The 12,193-nt window shown below is 39.5% G+C and overlaps 1 protein-coding gene across 1 annotated transcript in view; it reads left to right on the top strand.

Annotated features, from left to right (window-relative positions):
• The window catches only part of nelfcd (negative elongation factor complex member C/D), a 67,222-nt gene that overhangs the window by 39,271 nt on the left and 15,758 nt on the right, over positions 1 to 12,193 (top strand). The window contains 3 exon segments of the mRNA XM_052031156.1: positions 678 to 812; positions 8,110 to 8,249; positions 9,851 to 9,965. Of these exon segments, the coding sequence (XP_051887116.1) occupies positions 678 to 812; positions 8,110 to 8,249; positions 9,851 to 9,965 (390 nt within the window).

The raw sequence follows: 12,193 nt of genomic DNA, 5'->3' as shown, positions 1-12,193 counted from the left end.
CTGCGTGGGTTTCCTCTGGGTGCTCCGGTTTCCTCCCACATTCCAAAGACGTACATGTGACTAATAAAGAAATCTTATCTTAAAGTGTCTATCTGAATGGAGTGTCATGTCCAACCCAAGACTCCTCTCCCATGTTAATTTTCTAGCAGGAGTCCATTCGCGACCAAGACTTCTGATGAATACATTCTCTTTAAACTGTTTTAAAACTGAGAACATTTGCATTACCTTTATTACTTCTAACGTACCAGAATCCAAATTTAGAACCTTGGTTCTCGGTGTGGTTCAATGCCAAATTAGGAGGTCACGTTTAAAGAAATGGGAGTTGGCTTGCATTTCAACACAGATCTCTACAAACCAGTTTGAAATAGATTAAAAGAAGTGCTGGAGGAACTCAGCAGGTCAGGCAGCATCCAGAGAAGGGTCTCGGCCCGAAACGTTGACTGTTTATTTCCCTCCATAGATGCTGCCTGACCTGCTGAGTTCCTCCAGCAATTTTTGTGTATTGCTCCAGATTCCAACATCTGCAAAATTTTTTGTCTCCAGTTTGAAATCGAGTAGTGCTAGAAAGGCAGTAAAATTCCTCCTCTTTTCTGCTCAGATTATTTATGTGTTATGAATTTGTTCTATCTTACAAGAAATGTCTGTACCTAACTGTGCTTGTCTCCTTCTCATTCTAGATTAGAGTCCCGGCTTTCCTTGATCTTTTCATGCAATCTCTCTTCAAACCGGGCTCCAAAATCAATCCTGAGCATAAACACAAGTATATCTACATCCTAGCCTACGCAGCTAGTGTGGTGGAGTCATGGAAAAAGGTTAGCTTTACATTTCACATACAGTCATAAGAGTGGGGCTGAGGACACTCAGCATGTGCCGTGTTCGCGTAATTGTTCACTGACTGACTCCAGTGTGCATGTACTTGTTTAATTGTTAAGGCTGTTCTTCTTCGCAAACTGTGTTTATCTCATTCCACGGTCACGTCCAGTCTGTGGGTTGCTTTTTCCTGGCCCATCCACTAGGTTGCTTCTTCCTGGCCCATCCACGTAGCTTCCAATGTGGCTGTGAAACTCCTGTATGTTTCTCTCAAAGCCTCCACTTTGTTGTTCGTACAGTGAGAGAATGGAGAAATTAAAATAATACCTAATTCATCTCTTTTGTGGCTTTCCCTGTACAATACTTGTGTTTCCAAAACAAAAATTTATTATGTTTAGAAAATTGCACAATTTACAGCAGCACATTGGAAGTGAATTTGTTTGCATGTTGTTCACCTACACAGATGGGGTGTTAATTTTAATTATGTCATTATTATATGAATGTAACCAGTTTCAATAACCTATGTATAAAAAAAAGATCAAATTTTGTTTAAACAAGAACACAAGGAAATTGGAGCCAGGAGTAGGCCCCTCAAGTCTGCCCTGCCATTTGATTAATTGTTCATGCTCAAATGCCAACACTAAGACCTCTTGTGTAGTAACCTGTCCTGTGGCAGCTTATCGAATGCCTTTTAGAAATCCGAATGCTGTGCATATTCAGGTTCCCCTTTATCCAGTTCCAGCATTTTCCAATGACAGGTTTTAGATTAATTATATTTTTATAGTTTCCTGCTTTTTGCATTCCTCTTAGGAATAGGTGTAACATAGGTGGTTTTGCAATCAACTGGAACCTACCCGGAACCTAATGTATGTTGGAAGATCACTATCTTTGCAATCACTTCTTTTAAGACCCTTGACTTATCTACCTTGAGTCTACTTAGTTTGCCTGCTACCTTTTTTCTACTGATAGTGATTGTTTTAAGTTTCTTCCTCACATTTGCCCCTGAATCTTCTACTACTTCTGGGATGCTTTTAGTTTAATAATAATCCACACAGTTAAACAAAGAAGCTGAAGAGAAGCATGTAGGAACTAGATATGGTTGGCATTACTGTTAGGGATTAATCTGAAGTTATGTAATTATGGATAACAAATTAATTAAAATTTGAACCAGCCTTCAGGAAATAAAACCTTTTCACAATTTAACTTCAGCTGGTACTTTAAGGTCATTGAAACCTATTGTTGGGTGTGGGACATTCTGAGTGTGTCCCATTGAAACTGTGCAGGGGAAGACAGTAGATGAACATTCATGTTAATTGGTGGTCATTGAAAGTTCCAGGGTGAGATCAGGGAAGCCAGTAAGTGGCTGTCTCCTGTATTAACGCATTGTTAAAGGTGTATCCACTTAATGTGCAGTTCAGGACAGGTCTGTTTTCTCACCTAATATTTAAACGAGCCTCCAAATGTTGTGACTGACTAAACTGAGCCACACGGAAGCTGTAACTGAAGCTATTTGAAGCTATAAAAGATTTTTATTCAGCACAGCAGATCTTCGGGAGAGAATCTAGTTCTCCTTCCTAACACTTTAATACTTTTTGAACACAAGGACAATACTAAATGATTAACTACAGTTTCAGTGGCTATAATCACCTACTTATCTTTAACATTTTGAATGTTGACAGGTAACTTTGCAGAAATACATAGTTAGAATGGTAGCACATCCCAACTAGTAGCAGAATCACTTTGAATATTCAGATACTGGTGGCTGATCCGAGAGCTTCTGAGCACAAACTCCAGACACCCAAAAATACACCTCTTTTGTTACAGTGTTGAGCAATGGCTCCCTGAATATCCAACTGGCCAAAATCAAGTGATCAAACAGACCTGTCCTGAACTGTGCATTAAGGTAACAGGGATGTACCTTTAACAATGTGTTAATCCAGGAGGTAACCACTTAATACTGATCTCATCCTGGAGCTTTCAATGATCATCAATTAACATGAACATTCATCTATTGTCTTCCCCTGCACAGTTTCAATGGGACACAATCGGAAAGTCCCACACCCAACTATAGGTTTCAATGACTTAAGGTATCAGTTGAAGTTAAATTTCGAACAGGTTTTATTTCCTGAAAACTGGTTCTCACTTTAATTAATATCTGCTATCCATAATTTCATAACTCCAGAATAATCCCTAACAACTACCAAAACTGATATCAGGACTGGTAGTTAAACACTGAATGTTTGAAAAAGGTGTAGAGGAAATAAATGGAGGTGGGAAAACAGTGCTTTTTTTAAGATAACAAAATGGAATTAGAAAAGTAAATGGAATCAGCTATAATGAAGACAAAAAAAGTCTGCATCATTGGACATAATTGGTAAATTGGTTTATTATTGTCATAGAACCGTGGAACCATAGAACAGTAAAGCACAATACAGGCCCTTCGGCCCACAATGTTGTGCTGACCGTTAAACCTTGCCTAAGACTATCTAACCCCTTCCTCCCACATATCCCTGTATTTTAAATTCCTCCATATGTTTATCTAGTAATCTCTTGAATTTGACCAATGTACCTGCCTCCACCACCACCCCAGGCAGCACATTCCATGCCCCAACCATTCTCTGGGTAAAAAAAAACCTTCCTCTGATATCTCCATTGATCTTCCCACCCATTACTTTAAAGCCATGCCCTCTTGTATTGAGCATTAGGTGCCCTGGGAAAGCTATCTGTTTGGCTATCTATCTAACTGGCTGTCTTCTATTCCTCTTAATATTTTGTACACCTCTATTGTATCCCCTCTCATCCTTCTTCTCTCCAAAGAGTAAAGCCCTAGCTCCCTTAGTCTCTTCTCATAATGCATACTCTCTAAACCAGGCAGCATCCTGATAAATCTCCTCTGCACCCTTTCCAACGCTTCCACATCCTTCCTATAATGAGGCGACCAGAACTGGAGTGTGGAGTGAGAAAGTGTGGTCTAGCCAGAGTTTTGTAGAGCTGCAATGTACCAAGTATTTTATTTCATCACATTCAATGCATTGAGGTAGTACAAGGGAAAATAATAATAAGGGAATGCAGAATAAAGTGTTACAATTACAAAGAAAATGCAGTGCAGGCAGACAATAGGTGCAAGGCCATAACAAGGTAGATTGTGAGGTCAAAAATCCAACCTTATCGTACAAAGGAATCGTTCAATAGTCTTATAACAGCAGAATAGAAAGCTGTTCTTGAGCCTGGTGGTATGTTCTTTCAGGCTTTTGTATCTTCTGCCCGATGGGGAGGCAGGGAAGAGAGAATGTATGGGGTGGGAGGTGTCTTTAATTATGTTGGCTGCTTTGCCGTAGTAGGGAGAAGTGTAGACAGAGTCCATGGAGGGGAGACTGGTTTCTGTGATGTGCTGAGCTGTGTCCACAGCTCTCTGCATATTCTGCATTATAAAAGACCAATCATACTACTGGGTCTATGGACTCCCTAACTGTAGAAGGGACATGGAGAAGAAATATACAGACAATTATGGAAACTGAGTGTAAAATATAGAATAATAATCATTGGGAATTTCAACTATCCTGAGGAGAAGTGGTGGGTGAAGGGGATAGTGTACACAGTTCTTCTAATGTTTGCAGGACTCCTTTCTAACCTAATATAGAAAAACACAACAAAGGAGGACTGACCATTGAGTCTACTAATGGGGATGAACGGGAGGAGGTAAGAGAGTAAGGAAACATAAAAGTACAGTGACCAAAGTGAGATGATGACAGAGACGTATGATGCAAAACAGGCCAGTAGATCAGGGGAGGTTGAATTTGAAGGTAGAGCGTAGAACTTTGAGAGGATAGTGTTGGCAAACAACAATGATGAACATTTAAGACACAGTCAAACAGAAAAAAAAACATATTCTGCTAAAAGGAAGGAACAAACTAAACACTAACAAGATTCCATAGCTGAATAAAGGCATAAGAGAACAACTAATGGTGAGAAAATAGTACATAGCCCAGGACTGTATAATAAGAGAGGATAGAAAGAGAGAGAACCCTTCTAAAACAAAAATTAGGATAACAGTGACGAGCTGTAAAATTATCAAGAAATATTAAACCAAATAGTAATAATAAAGGTTGGGAATCATGATGTAGCGAATCATGATTAACACCACAGAAAATGACAGAGACATTTTAGAAGTATTAACTCTTTATTTTGCTTCAAGGAGGTAGAACAAGTGGACATGACGTTGGATAATGAGAAGTGTAATGAGATAAGTGTACTTAGAATAGGGGATGTATTAACTTAACTAATCAAAGTTGAAGAGGTTAACGCTCTTGTCAAGTTGGATTACGGGTCATGGTTTATAATGGAACCTAGGGAAAGATAGCAGAGGTGATATTACACATATTTAGTAATTGATTAGAAATAAAAAGTGTTACGCCAGAGGACTGGTATTTAGCTAACATATTTATTTAAGAAGTGGGAAAGAAGATCTCCAGAGAATTATTAACCAGTCAGATTAACATTAATGATATGAAAAATAATGGAAACCCACTAAAGGACAGAATAGAGAAATATCTTGAAGCAAAAAAGTATAAAAATGAATTGTCAGCATGGATTTCATAGGCAAATTCTGCTTGACCAATCTTCCTGAATTTTTTGAAGAGTCAACAGAGAATGGTAATGAAGTAGATGCAACTTATCTAGAATTGCAGAAGGCCTTTGATGGGGTATCCCAGAATTGCCTATGAATGAGAATGAGGATTCACGGAAAGGTAGCAGAATGGAGTGCTAGCTGGCATCAAAAGGGAAAGCAGAGAGATCATAAAGAATAGCTTCACAGTGTAAGAAGGAGGGTGGTGGTGTTCAGAAGGGTGATTGCAAGGACCACTGTTGTTCACAGTTTACATTAATGATATTGGACTTTGGAATCAAAAACACAATATCCAAAGTTGCAGATGTCACTGAGTCAATACTGGGGAGGTTGGCAACCAAAGGCAGAAGGATTTTAATAAACATACAAAATGGGCAAATAATTGGAAAATGGAGATCAACATAAATAAATGTGAGGTAGTACATTTTGGTAGGAAGACAGGGGAGGTCACATGTTGCTTGTAAAGTGCAAGTCCCAGGTGGGATAGGGGAGCAAAGGAATCTCAGAATCACTAAAAGTTGATCAAAGCCATTTTTTTTTAAAAAAAGCAAACAAGGCACAAGGGTTAGAATTAAAAGGAAGGGAGGTTTTGCTGAATTTGTGTTGAACCTTAGACCACACATCGAGTACCGATGGTCATATTATAAAAAGCAAATCAAGGGCAGTGCTGCGGGTGCAGAGAAGACCTGCAAGAAATCTGAGCAAAGTGTGAATGGACCAGGTCTCCCTTCTCTTCAGTAGAGGTGATGAGGGGTGACTTAATAGAGGTCCTTAAAATTATTGAAGGTTTTGAGTGGATACAGAGAGAATGCTTCCATGTAGGAAAAAAGCATAACTTGAGGCTCCTAATATAAGATGGTCTTTTCTCCAAAGAGACAAATGAAACTTGATCCCACAAGGAATTGTTAAGGAAAAGCCTTACATTTAAGGGGAGACTGGTCAAGGATATGACACAGATAGAAAAAGAAACACAGAGGCAAGTGAAGCACAAACACTGGTATGGACTTGTTGAGCCAAATGGCCTATCTCTGTGCTCTATATCTTGGGTCTTCTACTGTGAAGTTACAAAATATATGTTCGAAGTCTCTGCAATTTTTTAATTTCCTATTATTAATTGCCCAGGCTCATCCAATAAGAGATCAATGTTTACCCTAATACTTTCTTCCTTTTTAAGTACTTGTGGAAGCTCTTACTGTATGTCTTTATATTTCTTGCTAGTTTACACTTGCAATCCATTTTCTAATCCCTATTATTGTTGTTGGAAACATATGGCTGGTTTCTAAAATGTTCCCAAAGACACCGGTACTCAAAAACATAGAATCAGGACAGCAAATGTAATTCCTGGTAATTGATAGATTATTGAGAGCTGAATTCCATCCCCTCCCCAGCCATTTTCAAATGACTTCTCATCTCCTTCCCCAAAGAAAGATGATACTCAACTGAGAATTGAAACCTTGTACAAAGAGCTGAAGGCAAAGGAGTTTACCTGCATTTGTAGCAGATAGAACATATTAAAATTGAGGATGAAATGCCAGTCAAACTAAAAACTCAGATTGTTATAGGGTTCCCATTGATAAGGGTTTTAAAAGGCAGTTCAAGCAAATTATGTGGTTAAATGCATAAATTTACCGGTCATAATTCCGTACATTTTAAATAAGAAAGCCATTAATGGCTTGTTGCTGGATAGCAATCTGAATAGAAATAAAAGTCAGTTTGGGACTCCCTGCAAAAAATAGTTGGGCATCACTGATCTAATAGTAATATCATATAGACAGTATAATGGCCATGACATTAAACTTGAATTTGGACAGTATTCCATAAATAACTCTTTTGTTTAATAATGAGCATCTTGCTTATGAACAAGTTACAAGAAAATCCTTCTTCTGAATAATAAATCAGTCACTTATTGTAGCGTTCAATATCTCCGTCATAAGTTTTCCATCTCTTCCCATTTTGTTGAATCTATTATAGTTAATATCCCCTGTTCCTCCGAAGTTCATACAACCCTCATCCCATATTGAATTTATGAATCCTGTCCCCATATTCTAAATCCACCAAATTTCTTACTTCCCTTCTGCATTCTGCAGGCCTTTAAAACCCCATTGTGTATCACCTAACCCCAATTTGTCTCACTGCTTTATTTAAAGGGTACCAATCATGTAAACTTATGAATGAAGGCCTTTGTTACAGGGCTGTAGCCAGGTCCTACTAACACTGTGTCAGAATATACAAACCAGATAGAAGAGGCTAAGAGAATCTAATCAGCTGTAAAATTGATTGCATTCTGTATATTTGTATATTGTACTTGGCACAACTCATTATATTCCAATTAGATCAGTTAATTGCAGATGGAAAATTGCCTTAATTAAAAAAAAGAATCTAGACATTGACCTGAAATCTCACATTTTATTAGTAATTTACTGTGTACTAATTGACAAGTACAACAAGGCTGGTAGTTAGCTACTTTGCAAGGGTTTAAACTTTGGTCCTCGGGCAATGTTTAAGGACAGATTTTATTTTCTGATGTGCAAAACTGACAGATTTATAGGAAAAAAATTCCTGATAACAACTTCTGAAAACTTGACGGAATTGCAGCCACTGGTTTTGCGAGCTGTACGACTGTTTTAAGATTTGTATATCAGTTCATCCAGAGATATTGTTTTATCTGACAGAACAAAAGATTTAACATCAACAAAGATGAGCTGAAATCCACCTCAAAGGCAATTGAGACTGTCCATAATCTGTGCTGCAATGAAAACAAAGGGGCTTCAGAGCTTGTTGCTGAACTGGGGACCCTTTATCAGTGTATTCGGTGAGTATCACAGTGCACGGGTTGTCTGTCAACAGATTAAATGACTGAGTGGCCAGATGCTGCACTAACTCCATCTACAAGTTTGCAGATGACACCACCATAGTGGGCCGAATCTCAAATAACGATGAGTTGGAGTACAGGAAGGAGATAGAGAGCCAAATGGCATGGTGTCATGACAACAACCTTTCCCTCAATGTCAGCAAAACAAAAGAGTAGTAATTGACCTCAGCAAGGCGAGCGGTGCACATGCTCCTGTTTACATCAACAGTGATGAAGTCAAGAAGCTTGAGAGCTTCAGATTCCGAGGAGTGAACGTCACCAATAGCCTGTCCTTGTCCAACCACGTAGACACTACGGCCAAGAAAGCTCACCAGCACCTCTACTTCCTCAGGAGGCTAAAGAAATTTGGCATGTCCCCTTCAACCCCCACCAACTTTTATCAATGCACCATAGAAAGCATCCTATCCGGATGCATCACGGCTTGGTACGGCAACTGCTCTGTCCATGACGCAAGAAACTGCGGTGTATTGTGCACACAGCTCAGCATATCATGGAAACCAGCCTCCCCTCCATGGACTCTGTCTATATTTCTCGCTGCCTTGGGAAAGCAGCCAACATAATCAAAGACCCCACCCACCCCAGACGTTCTCTTTTGTCCCCTTTCCCATTGGGCAAAAGATACAAAAGCCTGAAAGCACGTACCACAAAGCTCAAGGACAGCTTCTACCCCACTGTTATAGGACTATTGAATGGTCCCCTAGTATGATAAGATGGACTCTTGACCTCACCGTCTACCTTATCATGGCCTTGCACCTTATTGTCTGCCTGCACTTCACTTTCTCTGTAATTGTAAACACTTTATTCTGCATTCTGTTATTGTTCTCCCTTGTACTACCTCAATGCACTGATGTATTGAAGTTGAATGATCTGTATGGATGGCATGCAGAACACAGTTTTTCACTGTACGTCGGTACATGTGACAATAATAAACCGAGGGTTGCCATTGGATATGAGGCACCTGACGGGTGTATCTGATAGTATCACAGAGCATTGAGCCCTCTATTTGGTGAGTACCCTGGGATATGGGATGCTGTAGTCACAGTAGGTGGACAGTGCTCCATATTTAAGCAGTGCAGCAACTTTACTGGGAGTGTTTATGAAGACAGTGTGCAGGCAGTTTTACTCTCTGCCAAATCCCTCCTCTGGCAGATCTGACCAGATGAAGGGTCTCAACCTGAAATGTTGACTGTCCATTTCCCTCCACAGATGCTGCCTGACCCGCTGAGTTCCTCCAGCATTGTTTGTTGCTCCAGATTCCAGCATCTGGAGTCACTTATGTCTCCCTCTGGCAGATTATACCAAGCATTCAACACTCCTGCCACCCAGTTGGATTGTGATACTAGATGTTGGAAGGGCTGAAAATTTTCTGAGTTCTGGCAGCGATCTCCTCCTTCAACAGATACCAAGTTTAGACGTTTGTATTAAGAAGGCAGGAGCATCTGGGACATGATTCCCTGGTTCTCCGGGACATGAGATTCACATGAAAAGTGTGAGGCTTGGCTGTGTACTTTGTCTGATGACTGTTCCTTTCTGACTATTAGGTTTCCGGTGGTGGCGATGGGAGTGCTGAAATGGGTTGATTGGACAGTGTCGGAGCCCAGCTACTTTCAACTGCAGACAGACCATACACCTGTTCACTTGGCTCTACTGGATGAGGTAACTTGAATCCTTCTCCCACATCATTTGAATGAATTGGGTTCACAATTTTCTATTATGTTATAAGATTGGAACTCCTTCTGTGGTGAAGCTAAGTGTTCCCAACCTAATTAAGATTATCTGATCACCTGAGGCAGTCATTGGTTCATTACCGTCAATCTTGCTGCCTTGGCTGAGGGAGATGAAAACATTAGCAGGGTTTCTACTCTTGCTTGACAGGCTTATGAAGACTGCGTGTGGATGGTAGCTGATCTCAACTATAGGCAACAATCCTCACATTGAAAAGCTCAAAATGTAAATCTCAGCTAGAACCCTGCACCAAATTTCAGGCACTTCAAAAGTAGTTTTTGCTATCCATTGTAAATGTCCAAAGTTTGAAGTACAGATCTGATTTTACTTTATCCATCTTTAGTTAAAATCCTTATCTTCGCACAGTGGTGGGCAGCTTGCTGGACATGACTTAGGGGTCAAGACAGTGAAACCTTAAAGTGAGGTATTTCTAGTGGGTGCAAAGATCCAGCAGTGCCGTTCAAAGAGAGGTGTTGTTTGTCTATGTCCTGGCCAATACTTATTTCACATATATAGAACCTTTAATACACTAAAACCTTTAGTACCATCAAAGAAAATTAATGTCAAACCACAAGAAGATGAAAGGGCAGATGATCAAAATCTTGGTCAGAGGTGGATTTTGAGGAATATCTTAAAGGACAAAAGAGAGATAGGGAAGTGTGGAGGCTTAGGGAAAAAAATTCCTGAGAGGATTTTGGCACCTGCTATTGCTGTGGTGATTTAATTCAAGAATAATCAAATGGTCAGAATTAGAAGAGAGTAAATATCAGAGGGTTGTGGGGCTGGGCGAAATTACTGAGATAAGAAGGATGAATCATGGATGGACTTGAAAACAAGGATGAAAATTTTAAACTTATGATATTTAATGAGGAAACACTGTAGATCAGGAAGATTAATGAATGGGACAGAGTGAGTTGAGATATGGCAGCTGAGTCTTGGATGCCCAAAAGTATTCAAAGAGTAGAATAAGGGAGGTCAGCCGTGAATGCATTGGAATAGTAAAGTCTAGAGGTAATAATGAAGGTCTAAACAGTGGGTGGGTGGAGCCAGATAATTACTGCATAGAAGTAGGCAGTTTTAGTGTTGGCACAGATCTGATCTGATGTTCATCAAGGTCAAATATGACACCAAGGTCTGGTTCATTTCCAGATGTTTGCCAGAGTGAGGGATGGACTTTGTGATTGGAACCAAACACAATGGCTTCAGGCTTTTGGATATTTACAGTTTGAAAACACCTGCTCTGTTGCCCTCAAAGCTTGCACCACATGCTTGCTGTTGAATAACCTTAATTTACACTAAATACTGAGGATGTATTAATAAGACAAAGAGCAAAGAAATGGATTGGAAGGAAAAGACTGATTTTGAGGGGATAAGAGTAACTAGGGAAAATAATATTGTCAAACAGACCGTTGGAACAGTGGGAAGTATTTTGAAATGTTACCAATAAAGTAGGGAAAAATTGTATTCCATAGAAGTATACTAGTCAACAACAAAATACCATGGATAAATGTTGGAATGTCACAAATGAAACTGTAAGAGTTTACACATTGAGTGCATCAAAAGAGATAATTAAAGAAAATATGAAAAGTGTATGGAATGTTTAAAAATATAAGTAGTGAAATCAGAAAAAACAATAGGAATAAAATAAGTTCTATAAATATAAACAATTAAGAATGCTACAGACAAGTAGTTAACAAAAGGGAGATCTGTAAAGATTTAGAGTCAGTATGGAATACAGGAGATAAAGTTGCAGAGATTGAAAGTAAAATAGCAAAATTATTGAACCATTACATTGCCTCAGTTTTCACTAGGCAGTGTAACATGCTGAATATGACTTTAGTATACAGTAAATGGCAGGAGCCTTCGGGGCATGGATGTACAGATGAATATTGAGTGCATGCCCATAACTCCCTCACAGTGGTAACACAAGTGGTAAAGAGGGTGAACGGCACGCTTGCCTTTATCAGTTGGTGCATTGAGTATAAAAGTTGGCAAGTTGTGTTGCAGTTGTATAAAACTTGGTCAGGCCACATTTGGAGTATTGTGTGCAGTTCTGGTCACCGCATTACAGTAAGGATGTGGAGGCTTTGGACGGTGCAAAAAAGGTTCACCATCATGTTGCTTGGATTAGAGGGTATTAGCTATAAGGAGAAGTTGGA

Source organism: Pristis pectinata, chromosome 16 (assembly GCF_009764475.1).
Source record: "Pristis pectinata isolate sPriPec2 chromosome 16, sPriPec2.1.pri, whole genome shotgun sequence".
NCBI classification, from domain to species: Eukaryota; Metazoa; Chordata; class Chondrichthyes; order Rhinopristiformes; family Pristidae; genus Pristis; species Pristis pectinata.
This window is presented reverse-complemented; position numbering and strand designations above follow the sequence as displayed.